The 15,724-nt window shown below is 44.0% G+C and overlaps 1 protein-coding gene across 4 annotated transcripts in view; it reads right to left on the reverse strand.

The window, feature by feature from the left end:
* LOC111871059 (5-phosphohydroxy-L-lysine phospho-lyase) overlaps positions 1–14,929 on the reverse strand; it is a 22,744-nt gene extending 7,815 nt beyond the window's left edge. For 2 of the 4 annotated variants that reach the window (XR_002843972.2, XM_023863812.2), the window contains exons 1-2: positions 14,736–14,929; positions 4,198–4,316 (exon numbers count right to left, since the gene is read on the reverse strand). Coding sequence is in view for 3 of the 4 variants with exons in the window: in XM_023863812.2 (XP_023719580.1) it covers positions 4,198–4,316; positions 14,736–14,914 (298 nt within the window). In the remaining variant the exon portion in view is untranslated. Of the gene's footprint in view, positions 1–4,197; positions 4,333–14,735 lie in introns of all 4 variants that reach the window. The other 2 variants (XM_023863813.2, XM_023863814.2) reach the window with 2 other exon arrangements.
* Between the last annotated feature and the right edge of the window lie 795 nt (positions 14,930–15,724).

The following is a 15,724-nucleotide window of genomic DNA, read 5'->3' on the forward strand; positions in this document are numbered from 1 at the left end:
AAAAATAAGAAATCCGCAAGCGAAGAGACCGTGAGAACTGGCTGTCTCTTCGTTTGAGAATTTCTTATTTTCCCTTCTACCCTGAAGATGGAGGCGATACGTTCCTCCGAAACGTCGGTTAACACCACATATACACGGTGCCAAATCCCAGACGACTGCTTTCTTCATAGTCACCGCCGTGAAAGCCTCAGATCTTACTAGATACTATTTTCAGAACTAGATGGGCACCAACATCGGAGATGCTGTTGAATACACAGGACTGCTCTTCCGTAAGGTGTTTTCAGACATTCAGTACTCAAATTTGATTCAGCAAAGGAACACAATATAAAGGGTCTTAAAAAGTCTGTACTTCAAATCAATAACTTGACATGGCTAGTGCATACTCAGAGAACAGTTTGCTAAATCAATTTCTGTGAATTTTAGATCCCTTTCGTACAGATTTAAACAGAGAAATTCCTTTTGCTCCTTGTGCACAGACAATCTGAGTGATTCTCCTTCTTTACTGTTGTGAATTTGTAATTCAGATCATAAATAATATACGAACGAATGTATCCAAGTAGGGCCAATTCTCAGCAGTTTCCACCGCCAGGGTAAAGTAGCAGTACTTGCATCCGGCTTGTAGTCGGCATTTCGAATCTAGGACGAAGCAAGGGCTACATTGGCGTAGGTTTTAGTGTCAGATCATTTCATATGAATCCAGAAAAGTACATTCAGACACTTCACAGATGCTCCCTTCTGAATCCGTTTCATGCAAGATTCTTAGTACTCATCCAGTCATCAATGGCCGTACAGCGCTTTGTTCGCCCTGGCCTCTTCTTCGGTTTCGTATCTTTTTTACACAGACGGTAGGATTCCTTCGGCGGGGGATCAGCCCGTCGCTACATACACACAGCACAACACAAATACAGAGTAAGTGCACGCACAAACATCAATGATTTTGAGTGGGATTCGAATCCACGATCCCAGCGTTCGAGCGGGCGAAGACAGTTCATGCCTTAGACCGCTCGGCTACTGTGACCGGCAGTGTATAGGAATAATATATAAGAATTCAGTTCGTACCTCACAGGAAACACATCCGAACCCACGATCCCGGCTTCCGAGCGAGCGAAGACAGTGCATGCCTTAGACCGCTCGGCTACCGTGACCGGCAGTGTATAAGAATAATATATAAGAATTCAGTTCGCACCTCACAGGAAACAGATCCGAACCCACGATCCCAGCTTCCGAGCGAGCGAAGACAGTTCATGCCTTAGACCGCTCGGCCACTGTGACCGGCAGTGTATAAGAATAATATATAAGAATTCAGTTAGTACCTCACAGGAAACAGATTCGAACCCACGATCCCAGCTTCCGAGCGAACGAAGACAGTTCATGCCTTAGACCGCGCGGCTACTATGCTCGGTATGATTCTTAGTATAGCCCATGCAAAGTTATTTTAATAGTCTTTTCCAAATCTGGAAGTTCTAATGTACTTAAACAAAGGGCAAAGAGAACAGCCACGATCAAATACTTGGAACAGATGAAGTGGTGAACTAAAAAATTCAAACACGGAAAACAAAACGTTAAACTGAGCTTGTAAAATGATGGACGTTATTCAATCATATAACGAAAGCGAACTGCCTAGTGCGGATGGGGAAACAAATGAGAAACAGATACAAAACTTAAAAATGAAGTTAACATTTCGGAAATAGACGCAGATTTAAGAATGATATTAAAATGGCTGGCTCTTATGATAATGTTAATGCCTCTTCTTGTTCCACAAACGCGGAGGCATATCTTGAATATCGACTTCTGAAGGACTACATGAACTTTGTCAACTTGGTCTTGCTACAGTTCGGGAGGTTATTCGCCTGCTTCCCGCCTCGGTGATTAGGGCTCAGCCTCATGGCAATCCCCATGTGGACTTTGTGGTGAACAAAATAGCACTGGGATCGGTTTGTCTCCGAGTATGTAGGTTTTCCCCTGCGAGCTTTCAATCCACCATTGTTCCGTTCTCTCATCTGTCCCACGGGGGTGTAGAGTTGGCCCATTTGTGGCCGCAGTACCGAGGGACTCACCCCACCCGGAAAATAAAAAAGAAATGCAAGATTTGAGGCTTTCACGGCGGTGATTATGAAGAAAGCAGTCTTCTGGGATTTGGCACCGTGTATATGTGGGCAGTCTGCTTTTACCGGTTCTCACGGTCTCTTCGCTTGCGGATTTCTTATATTTTTTCTTCTACCCTGAAGATGGAGGCGATACGTTCCTCCGAAACGTCGGTTAACACCACATATACACGGTGCCAAATCCCAGAAGACTGCTTTCTTCATAGTCACCGNGAAATGTTTAAGAGTAGACTAATAATATAAACTTGGATGGTCTTGGCAACGCAAGAGAAAAGGCATGGCATTCGGATTTGAACTTTAAACTTTCCAAAGATGGACGCGCTCATTGTGCAACATATGACGTGTAAACAGGAGTGTTTACTCCGACACTTCCTGTCTCAGAGTTGCGGCTGATTGGAATTCAGTTGATATTCTGAGATAGGAAAACTGCTACTGCTGACGTCACACCGATAAGTCCACTTAACACCAAGGACCGTTCACTTACATCACAGACTTCAAGAGCCATGGCTTGCTGACGTATTCAAAATGTGCAATAAATGGACAGCAAAAAAAAAATCCGTGACGGAGGAGGGCCAGTTTCCATATGAACTACGCGCAAAGCCTTTTACGGCTGTTTCTTTTTTTTTTTACCGGTTGTGCCATTGCATTCAGGATAAGAGAAAAATTCTCTCATAAAATAATGCAAACGTTTTTATTAATATTTGTTATACTTCCTTCTATTTTTCGATTTTTATTATTTTTAATATTGTATTTAAGCATCCTGTTGCATTAATCTATGTTTCGTACACAATACAATTCCGTCAAAAATGTCATTATTTCTATCACTCCTTCTCATCATAACAGGTTTCGGCCCCAAGCGGCCATCATCAGTGTCTCGGCTATGCCAAAACTGTTCTACTGTACAGAATGTCCAGAGAGTGTGGACAGAATGACATACAAGCTAGGGGCAAAACGCAACCACAACAACGGAAAACAACACGCGAACACCCAGGCCACTACAGTATAAAAATCCAAAGGGATATCGAGCTATATCATTTAGACAAATGGACGACGCCCCTGGTATAGGTGCAAAAAATAATTTTACAAAATATAACGAAAAAATGTAATGAATTCGATTTAAAGTAAATTACAGCGTGCTAACTAAGTTAGCATCCAATATTTTAAATCATGAGATATCGCAGTTGTATGTGACGCGAAAAGTGGACATTCCTACAGTGGAAGTTTTGGCACAAGTGAGACACCTGATGATGGCCGTTTGGGGCCGAAACATGTTGTGAAGGGAACGAGTGATAGAAATAGTTGCATTGTTGACGGAATTATATTGTGTACGAAAGTTGTATATTTTTTCCCAAATCCAAGGGGTTGGCGGCATGTGCCTGGCTTCGCCCCCTGATGACACCCGTAATAATGGTGAACGTCCTATACTAATATCTTTGAAACTTTTTGGGTTGCGAAGCTCGTGTTCATCTCAGTGGAACCCCACATCAAAAAGAGAATCTGTAGAGTCATAAGGGACCAAGATTGACACAGACTAGAACTGAAAGTCAACAAAAATATTTTCAAATGTAATATAAACTTGTATTAAATCTACAAAATACACTGGGTAATATATGTGTGACTTTCTTCAACATTAAAAACTATCCATTCTGCCCATATAATGTATTTATATATGTTCCGAACGATTCTCACAATAGACAACCATTGTTTTCCTGATAACTCCGTGGCTTTAGTCCGCAAGCGAACTATACCGACCGAGCGACCGTCGCTTGTCGGCGAAGTTAGTGCCAACTTTTGTGGACAGAGTGCCGCGTGGTCAGCGCAACGGATCCTCACGGCACTTAATTTCGGTTTCCTAGACCGGAATACTTTTCCTGAAGGCCTAATAGGTGGGCTTTTGCAATGGGAAGCGCGAAGCAGAAGCTAAACTTCTGAATACCATTTTTACATGAATTTCATGCTTCGAAAGGTTAAACTGTTTACAAAACACGTTACCACATAGCATGCCCTAAATATATATTCATGATCCGCTGGTATCCTGGTAGTTACCTCGTTTCATAACATGCTAGTTGAAAACACTGGTACGAATGCTTACCATGGGCTACATTGTTGATGCAATCCAAGTACTGCCCACCTTTCTCATCGTACATGTACTGACCCACCGCCCTGACGATCTTGAGGGGGTCAGCTCGGTAAAACAGCTTGCACGATTGCCTGCAACCACACAGTCCTGACACAAAGACAGTACAAGAAAAGTTAGGCTAAAACACGACTCATTACAGACGTACGGAAAGAGCGTACATAAAATACCGAAAGTTAGCTCTTGTCAACGATTCTATACTATAGCATCAGGGCAATAACATAAGGACAGAAGCATATTACGTCATGACTAAAACTTACTAACTCCGTGGGACAGACTCTGTTTCAAAAGTCAGCAGTTACTCCAAGTCTTTTTTAAGCTATCCTTGTAACCGGCCGTGGAGGCCCACTGGGTTGTAAGAAATTATGGGTTCCGGATTAGACGACCCTGTTTATTGGACAATTACACTCACTCTCAAACAAGGCCTTCAAAACAAAGCGACCTGATTAGTCCGCCGTTTCTGCATTTCCTCTTCAGCTGTTATTCTCTTTGCTCTTGGTTCTTCACTTATCTCCCGTCGGATCTGAACTGCTCTGGTCAGTTCGTACCTCACAGGAAACAGATCCGAACCCAAGGTCCCGGCTTCGGAGCGAGCGAAGACAGTGCATGCCTTAGACCGCTTGGCTACCGTGACCGGCAAGGGCAGAGAGAGAGCGAAGAAGTGGGGGTGGTAGTGAGAGACACTACATTGGGGGGGGGGAGAAACTATATCTCCGATTTTGAAGGTTCCCAGGCAGTACCCGATTGCTCTGGTCTCTTATCTTCTACCCTCTTAAGTAGCTCTTCGCGTACCGCTGAGAGAACACACCATCGAAGGGTTCTGTTTTGCATGTTGGCTAGAATATTCGTTAGTGGGTCTATTCGTTGCCGTGGGAACTCAACAATTCTGCCTCTGTTGTCTAGGCAGTTTCTTAGGTAGTTGTCTTTCCATGTGTTCGTTGCCGCCGAAGTATGCGTTCCCATTGCAGCCGTTGCGCAGCGATGGACGTCATACGGTCCGGATTTTAGGTGGCACGCCACAACATTTTCGATAATTCGTTATTATTTTCAAGTACATTTGTTGAAGAATATGGATTACATTCTGCTCCTGTGGAGCGGCGCTGGAAATATTTACCTTGAAAACCGTTTTCTCTGAGCACTCAAACTAAATTCCGTCATACGCCTCTTCGATGTGAGTGACGCGCGCTGTTGATAGTTCTGTTGTCTGTCCGTAACATTTCATCCTGCTAATCGGCTTGCGCAACGCAAAACCCAGTCGTGTAGTCTATTTGCAGAAACGAAAGCTAGCAACAGCTGCCCGAGATATGGGCTGACTGACCACTTTCAGAACTGCTGCAGCTTCGGCCGTCTCCTTGGCACAACCCAAGGTCGAGTAATCAGTAACAGAATGTACACAGCGCATATCGGGGCACGCGGTTGCGTACATGGTTGCAGGATCGATTCCTGATGAGGTCGTTGATGTTTTCAATTTACCTAATCCTTCCAGCTGCACTATGGCCCTGGGATCGACTCAGCGTCTAACAGAAATCAGTACCAGGAATCTTCCTGTAGGTAAACGGTGACCGGCGCAACCCTGTGGGCCTCCACAGTCAATTACAGGGATAGCTAATCACACATGAACGTTATACAGACTCCATGCTTCCACAATTAACATACCGCATTTCCTTCGGCTTTAAAGAGCGTGGCATTTGATTACTATGTGACGAAAAAGTTATAGCAAGCGAACTACAAAAAGAAACCAGAAGTTCTGGGAAGAATTAATCGCCTACTTTCTTTTGATACGGCACGAACTGCATAGAAAACGACTCCTACAATAATCATTATATTATTGCATGCGTATTCGTTGTGACGGTAACGTGTTTACCGAGCTGTTGCCGAGCAACGACAAGAGAGAGAATAATGGTATGAATTTATGGAGTACGCTGCTGAGATGGGCTCCGGTGTCAGGATATACATACCGACTTTCATAAAGATTGGTTCAGGCAACGAAAGTTGACGAAGGGGGATAGACATACAGACACACAGACAGCAAGGTGATCTCATATACCTACTTTCATTTTTTCAACATAAGAAAAGTAAGCTAAAAATTGATTAAAACAGAGAACAAAATAAATGTAAAAAAGCAAAATTCTCCCTCTGCTTAACTAATTAAGCACTATGCCATGAAGACATACGGTAGAGTGGAGGTATACCTCCACCATTCTTGACCTCGAAACTAGATGGAGGAGAGCGGTCAGCTTTACGCCTCGGTCGCTTTAACCCCGGGTAAAGAGCCTATGGTGTCCATTTGAGAAGATGCTGGGTGGGCCCCAGAACCGGTCTGGAATCGAACCCCGGCCGTGAGCCCGTACCCGGTCGCTATCCAAACAAAGAAGAAAAAAAATATAAGAAAATAAATGAAGGGAAAAAAGAAAGAAAGAAAAATCAAAAGATTAAATAGGAAATCAAGGGAGTAAAAATAAAGAAGATACGGAAGTAAGGAAGAAATAGGGCCGCACCATAGCTCAAGCGGTTAGCGGTTGGCTTCCCACCGCGGCGGCCCGGGTTCGATCCCGGATCTGGTCAAGTGGGATTTGTGGTGGACAAAGTGGCGCTGGGGCAGGTTTTCTCTGAGCACCTCGGTTTCCCCTGCCAATCTTCATTCCACCAATCGCTCCACAATCACCCTCACCTATCATCTGGGGCTGGTACAATAGGCCAGAAGTGGCCGCAGTACAAGGGACTTAGTCCCACCCAACTAGCAATAAAAAATAGGAAGAAATAGAGAACAAAAGAAAAACGATAGAAAGTTATATGGAAGGATGGGAGAAAAACAAAGAAAAATGAAAGGGAAAATGGAAGAATAACGAAAGAATGAACAAAAGAGAGGATGAAGAAAGGGAAAGAAGAACTTTGCAACGATTTCACGAGATCACGTAGAATCACTGTGAAAGGCTGAACACGCATATGCAGTTACGAGGCCACGCACAATGTCCCAGTAACTCCCTCTATCAGCACACTCCTGATATTAATCACCCTTGAACTGGCGATAGCGGTTTCAATAAGAATCCGACAGATGTCCTTGGGAACCAGCTGTTCGCGACAGAGCAACTGCAGAAACACAAATAACTTTCCGACAGCAATTTACAAGAGGTCACGCTTTTATAAAAAAAAAATCCTTTTACTTTGCAGAGGAAACGTGCCAAATTGGCAACGTCATTGCCCGGCAAAAACTCACACATTGCCAGCGACAACTAATTCGTTCAGAATTGAGTCTGCTCTCTATTTATATGCATTTTTTTCCTTTTGCTTCGGCCGAGGGGTGTGGGTTAGCATTCCATAATGCTCCAAAATTCGGGTTATCTACCCTCACCCCTTACTAGCGCATAGATATTCACATCTATGCCGAGGTAGAACATTCCGAAACTTTGAGTGAATTGGAGAAACTCAGAAAGAAACGGCACGGCCAGACTTCTCAAATATCGCTAAACTTTTTGAAGTACGAATTTCATAAAGTAACTTCTTTTTAAATCCATACTTCCAAGAAAACACCCAGGTCCAAGGATACAAAGCTCAAGGTAAAGTAAGGTAAGATGAAGCTACCCTTATAACAGGCCGTGGAAGCCCATAGGGTTGTGAGACGTCGAGGCTTGCACATTTTCTAGACGTTCTAGATAGTCGACTCACAGATGGCGGTGAGGTTGTCAGCCTTATGGGCCGGCAGCCCTTTACTCCCAGGAAGATTCCTGGTACTCATTTCTGTCAGAGCCTGAGTCGATTCAACTGAAAAATTCAATGACCTCATCGGGAATCGAATCGGCGACCTTGCGGCTTGTAGCACAGTGCATCAAAGATCAATCAATAGGAAAACAATAGCTAATTATCTAACTAACTCCACAGATCTGAGTGAGCCCTTCCTGACAAGCCGCCAATTATGTAGCTACTCAAAAATTTCCAGACATTTTATGGAACACGAAGGTTCATAACCTTGTTCACAAGAGCCCTCCGCTGGTTCCTATCCTCAGCCAGGAAAATAATACTAATATTTTATTGCATCCTCATGTTTAAATCACTATAAATAATATTTACTAAAACTCAGTCTGGACACGTGTCAAAAGTGTCATCCTAGACAGATACTCCACCTGTTGTCTTGACAGGAATATAATAAATATTATATAGGAAAGAAATAGTCGTTTCCAGAGATTCCTCCCTTCCAAAATACAGTTGACGGGGGGGAAATCGCTCTTGTAAGACGTATAACGTCATGTAAGTTTACCACTGAGCCATAAAAAGATTTGGTAGGGTCAAAGCCGATAACTTGTTCTGAAGGTCACAATATTTTCGTTCAGAAGTACACAGATGTTTATGACAGAAGATTTAAGCGACGTTCAATTGACATAAACTGGTAAACGGTCCCTGTGCTTGATCCAGTAAGCTGTACGCCATGCCGGCGTATGAAGGGTTGGAAGTACAGCTCCACCATTCTTGACTTCGGTACTAGGTGAATGGGAGTAGGCAGCTTCACGCCCCGGCCGCTTTACCTCCGTGGAAAGAGCACCTGGAACCCACTGGATAGGAAGTTGGGTGAGCTCAGAGCTGGTCTTGGCACTGTGCAGTACAGAAAAATATCTTTCCCCAAACGGGAATCGAATCCCGGCCGACCAGCCCGTCGTTATACCGACTGAGCCATCCAGACTCCTCAACATAACTGATAGGGCAGTCAATAATGTTTAAAAAACTATGTTGCGCCTGCCTGTAGGCATCACGCCATGAAGGTGTGTATGGAGCGTCGAGATAAAGGTCCATGGGTTCATAACCTAGGAACTGCATGGGGCTGAGTTGTCGCCTCTTGGCTCTTAAATTAATAAGTTTGTTTTTTTTAGTTTTCAAAAGATTTAAAATTTTGAAAACTATTTACCCTAAGTACACAGACCGACAGATGACAGAAACATAGTTAAGTTGAGAGCTCCCCCCTCAACCACCCTCCCTCCAATAACTCTAGTTAACTCCACACTCAACCAGCACCACTTCTGATTTCTGCTCAGCAGATATCCGGCTCGAATATTGGACGAGACACCAACTACACCGAGGGGCTTTCTTCAGTCACTCCAGTCAAACATGCACGAATGTTTCCTTCCAAATCTTTACTCGCTCTCATCCACTCATTCTGCAGACTCTCAGCTACTGACAGTGTCATTAAATAAACAAACTCCACGGCACCGGGTGTTCCTTAAGCACCTGTGTCACCAGTAAGCAAATTCTTTGGTTCAGCTGAACCCGGCACTTCACCGCCTTCTTTATAAAAATGGCGCCCCTGGGCGGTACCACGACCCAATTCAACCATTTCACATATTTAGGCTACATCATATTCTCATTAGTATTCGTCCGTGTCCTTGTAACGGTAACTATGCATACCACATGCTTAAACACCAAATGTCACAGCATTTAACCCACAGAGTTTATTTTTGAGCCCCATTTTGTTCTACTGGAGCCGGGATAGCTCAGTCGGTATAGCGACTGGCTACGGGCTGGACGACCGAGGGGTCAGATTTCGAGTCCCGGTAGGGTTAAGAATTTTCTCTTCTCCATATCGTCCAGTCCGGCTTTGGGATCCACCCAACCTATCAAAAGAGTACCAGAGGCTCTTTCCCTGGGGGTAAAGCGGCAGGGGTGTGAAGCTGACCACTCACCTCCAACTAGTGTCGAAGTCAAGAAAATGTGGATCTATACATCCACTGCCCCATACGCCTTCATGGCGCAGTGCTTAATCTGTTTATAGTTTGTATAAAGATGCTGTTAGTATGTCAGACTATCATCATAATCATCATCATCACTGGCAAAACAACCCTCTTTTGAGCCATAGTCTTCCTTAGAAGATTCTGCCAGACTGCAGCCGGTTTTCGCTTGTTCGGATTTTGCAAGCTCGTCAGCCCTGTGTCCAACCCCCAACCTTGAGGCCCAGATCCCCGTATTTATGTCCCCCAGGCACCGGGTTCCCCTTCAGTCGCCTTCTATGACTACGGTGGAGCTATGAGTATTCTAACGCACCTTCACACGCGAAAAGCATATCACACTACAGCGTTGAATAATATGGTGTTTATTAAATAATAATTTGGAAATTACGTGGTCGTGGCCAAGATTGAAGCCTAATCCCGATACTTGTTTTCAGGGACTGGGGAAAACCACGAACAATATCAGACAGGTAAGTCCCTGGGCCGAGATTTGAACCCGGAACCTCTCGAATACGAAGCAGAGGCGCTGTACACTCGACAGCAACGTTCGGTTTGGCTTGTCCCCTTCTGATTAAACGTCATTACTCCCTCTTTATTTTTATTGCTAGTGGGGTGGGACTAACTCCCTTGTACTGCGGCCACTTCTGGCCTATTGTACCAGCCCCAGATGATAGGTAAGGGTGATTGTGGAGCAATTGGTGGAATGAAGATTGGCAGGGGAAACCGAAGTACTCGGAGAAAACCTGCCCCAGCGTCACTTTGTCCACCACAAATCCCGCTTGACCAGACCCCGGGACCGAACCCGGGCCGCCGCAGTGGGAAGACAGCGAATAACCGTTTGAGCTATGGAGCGGCCTTCATTACTCAGTCACAACGGTCACTAGCAACCGGCTGGCCTTGGGAACAGAGTGATATGATGCCAATTCGATTTGTGCAACAGAGCTAGGCCCTTGTTATCGCCGATGTCCGCTATAGCCGAGTACAAAGGTTTTCATGCAAGTACGCATAGCATATATGAGGGGGTACCCAAAATAAAGCGAACTTATTTTTTTAAACTCATTTATTCAAATTTTAAGCACAAACCTTCAATCCCTTTCAAAGTACTCTCTACTTACACTAACACACTTGTCTAGTCTTTTATTCCATTTTTCAAAACATTGTCTAAATTCATCTTTTGTGATGCTTGACAGAGCCTCCGTCGTTTTTTCCTTCACCTCAGCAACATCAGCAAAATGCTGAAAAAAAAGTTTTGATCATTTCGGGACTCTTCTTTCAAAGCACAGCATGCTTCCACGCGACCTTGTTTTTGTTCAGCAGTCAGCAGTCGTGGCACGAATTTCGCAGCCACCCTTTTCATTCCCAAATCTTCTGTCAAAATTCGCTGAACTGAACTCCAAGTCACTCCCGACAGCTCCACAATTTCTTCAATGGTCCGTCGTCGATCTTCGATGATTTCATGAATTTTTTCAACATTTTCATGTGTTCGGGCCATTGCAAAAACGACGATCACACAAAACAGTTGTCACTATAAACTCTGCCGAAACTAGTCCTTACCTTCTGAAGCAACGTTAGTCGGCTTATCGACTCAGGAATGTTAGCTCTATGCGCTCATAGCGGCAAAACGCGGTACTACAAAAGCTCTGCCCACAAAAAAATTAGTTCGGTTTCTTTTGGGTACCCCATCGTATATAGTCACGGAATAAACATAGAAACACATAATGTTATTGCATTGAAAAAAAATCACCTCGTCGGGATTCGATCCCGCGACCTTCCGGCTTGTAGCATGGTGCCTCAACCAACTGCCCTACAGCGTGCCTCTGTTATTATATAAATGTTTCTATATTGTTTTTTTATTATTATTTTAAATTGTTTTCTAACTACAAAACCTACCTAGTGTCTTAAAGCGTCTAAAAATTCACAACTTCAAACAACCATATTTTTTAAAACATCTGGTATATTTAATGACATTATAAATAAATTATAGCTGTTTAATAATTGTAATAATACAATATTTCCTCGGGCTGGGGGGGGGTGTTACGGCCCGTGGTCATTTCGAAATAGATCCATCAGGCATACACAGAAGTAACCGCCTCTCCGAGACCTGCAATCACAAAACCAATTCGGAGGGTCTTATCTGTATTGCATGGGAGTGTGCCGCTGATTTCTGTCTTATCCAGCGAGTAATAACAGGACATACAAATACTTCAAGAAAAACTGTCCTTGTACAAGCTTCGAGGTTATCGCAGAGGAGAATAAAGAACACTGCTGTCCTCTGTGATGTGACTCCGCATACCAATGTTTCCGATGAACCTGCTATCTCTGTCTTCAAGTCTGCCCTGAAGATGGAGGTAGTACGTGCCCCCGAAACAGTGCTAAATTTGTGTCACATCACAGAAGAGTACACAAGGACACGGTAAGCAGTGTAAAGTCTGCAAGCTATTGCTACAGGATGTGTCCCGTGAATATTTTATCGTTGGAAGTGACGGTTGTGTGTTCAGGCGTGTTTCATATTCAACAGGTCTCGAATTCGATTCTTGGTGCGGGGAACAGTTACAATTAACTGAGATTTTTCATGGTTTTCTCCTGTTCCTTGAAGTAAACGACGCGAAATTATCTCCGCGCTAAGAATTGAGTCTCGGTGTGTAGTCCAAGTCGATCACTTGTGTCCCCCTGTTGCTGAAACAACAGACAGTCTACTCTCACGCCTGTTAAAACACACTGCCACGAGTTTTTGTCTGCGTGACTAACAGTAACGGGTTCTGGATTGGATAATTCGATTTATTGACACATTCTTTTACAGTCTCTCTTAGTCACCATCAATTATCGCGCTACCTCTAATCTACCCACTTCACAAATCACTAGGCCACGCCCCATTCTCGCCCTTGTTCTCTGACTGACTTCTGAGTCTGAATCTTATGTTACGAATGAGTCTCTCTTGGACTAAAGCACCCATCAGGGGCTCGTGACCAGATATTTATTACTGTTTGACAGTTGCGGTCTTGTTATTGTACGGTGGAGGTATTCGACTGGACTAATTATATAGTCTCGAGGCGGACTCATAGAAAACACTGCTTCCTCTATTGTTGTGATGTTTACCGTGCCGTTGCATAGCAATAGAAGTCCTACTGTTTCGCGTGTTTGCTTCTGCGGGAATGTGTTCATCGACCCGTTGCCTAGCAATGGGTATGGGACGGACCACACAGAAAACAATTCTTGCAATACCTGTTCTATAGAGTTTGCGTATTTCGAAGGTTGCTTGGACATGTGCCTACATGTCACAATATAAAGGTAAAACGAAGGTAAAGCTATGTCTATAACAGGCCGTGGAGGTCCATAGGGTTGTGTGACATCGAGGCTCCCACATTTTCTCTAGATAATCGGCTCACACATGGCGGTAAGTTTGTCAGCCTTACGCGACGGCCGACCTTTACCCCCCAGAAGATCCCTGGTGCTCATTTCTGTTAGAGGCTGAGTCGACCCCAGGGCCATAGTGCGGCTGGACGGATTAGGTCAACTGAAAAATCTAATGACCTCATCGGAAATCGAACCCGCAAATTCGAGTTTGTAACACAGCGCCTCAACCAACTAACTACCCGTGCTGAACATACAGTCTGTATTTATATATATATGTTACATACACACGCCTTTTGAAAAATTAACCACAGAAGATAAGAATTTCACAATTGAAAATAGTAATAATTAGAAAAGTCATACGTTTTTATATGACGCTAATAAAGTGAATGCATAATAAAGTGGGGTGCTGTGTGTCCGTCTGCACATTTAGTGCTCGAGAAAGTGTTTTAGTTTACATTTACAGACACACGCTACTGTTTCTCTACAGCGCATGTTCGGAGCAAATGGGACAATGCCCTGTGAATAAGAGCAATTTCCGAAAATGAAACAAAATTAACATTTTCGCTGCGTTATCTGTCCATGTCTTCACATTTATACACTATTTTTTCTAAGATTCGCTGTTTACGAGCCGGGATAACGTAGTCGGTATAGCGACTGGCTACGGGCTCGGAGTTTGAATCCCAGTAGGGTCAAGAATTTTCTATTCTCCAAGTCGTTCAGACCAGCTCTGGAGTCCACCCAACTTCCTACAAAATGGGTGCCGGGGGCTCTTTCCCCGGAAGTAAAGCGGCCGGGGCGGGAAGCTAACCGCTCACCTCCAAATAGTGCCGAAGTCAAAACATATGGATCAATGCATCCAGTCCTTCATACGCCTTCATGGTGTTGTGCTTAATTAGTTATGCACAGGGACAACTTTACCGTACGATTCGCCGTTTGGAAGGGAAACGGTAGGATGGACAGACGGACCGAGGTTTGTCTAACAGACCTGCCTGGGGACACATTGACTCTGGGGTAGTACAGTTTTACACACATATTCACTATTTCTCTCAGGCCAATCGCGTGTGACATTTATAAGAAAAGCGCGCAGGTCAACACCGGAAGTTGTGACCCAGTTGTCCAGGTCATAGCCTCGTCACCGCGGTGACTCAGCTGAACCATTTCCAAGAGTGCCGTATCTGACGGGGGGGGGCGAAACCAGACATCTCCCCCTCAGCAGGGAGTTTTGAAAAAAAAAAATCAAATTTGAAGACGAGAAAAATCATAACTCTCCCAACTTGAATACTCTAGGGAAATCAGCGAAAAAGTCTTAAAAAGCTTAAATATAATTAATATGAGTGCCCTCCTCGGAAAACTGGTTCTTCCTGCTGGAAATATACCTGGAGGTAGCCACCCCCAGCGCCCACTACTAATAATATTGTGATCACTTACCCCACGTGGCGTTTCCGCAACCGTACAGTTTCCGATTTCGGAAGCTTCTCTTGTGCATCCATGGTCACTTCTTTGGAGGCGCAACACAGCAAAGTCCGCGCCACCTGGTACACACCACAACCAATTGTTTCAAAGCGACTGGCGATTACTTCGGCCTGTGACATACACTTTATGGCCATGTGTTGGGAGCGTGACCAGACATGCGCAGTGTGACGCAAACAGCAAATGCGATCTTACTACATCTTATTGCTTACGTTAATTTGTCGACGTCACAGGGTTTGAGCAAACAGAATTGCGATTATTCCGCGTTAATAATAATTATAGCCTCAAGTATACCAAAAAAATAATAATAATAATAAAAGTGTTTCTTCTTTTTCTGACTTTGAACGCCCAACTAAGCGAGTCAGAACGTAGGAGGCATATAAAAAGGAACAGAAGGAAACAAATGAAGAATAGAAAAAATAAGAAGTGAGAAGGGTATATAGTATGAAGAAAATAATAGGAGGAGGAAATGAATATGAGAAGATGGAACAGAGAGAACAAGAAAATGAGGAGGAAGATGGATAGATGGAGAAGCAAAAGGGGATAACAAGGAATAAAAATGGGAGGTAGATAATAAAGAGGGAACGAATGAGAAAGCTCAAAATAGTGGAGAAAATGACAAAAGGAGTAGAAAGAAGAGGGAAGTAATAAAGTAAGGCTCCACACCACGCCCTAACCCGGCAAAACAGCCCCCATACATCATTGGACACGAGACTGGACGCTCTGATCACTCGTCCAAGGAGTCCTACCGTCTGCAAAAAATGATTAAGGAATTGAATTGGAGGCCAGAAGCATGAATGGGTTGGAAGAGCCATTGAAAAAAGAATTCATAAACACGGCCATCTAATGTCGACGTTTGTGAAGTCTTCAGATGCTCCAGTTACTGCCTTTCTGAGGACTACAGACTGAAACAGACATGAAGAGAGAATTCGGTACCTTTCACAGAC

This window comes from Cryptotermes secundus, unplaced genomic scaffold (genome assembly GCF_002891405.2).
Source record: "Cryptotermes secundus unplaced genomic scaffold, Csec_1.0 scaffold73, whole genome shotgun sequence".
NCBI classification, from domain to species: domain Eukaryota; kingdom Metazoa; phylum Arthropoda; class Insecta; order Blattodea; family Kalotermitidae; genus Cryptotermes; species Cryptotermes secundus.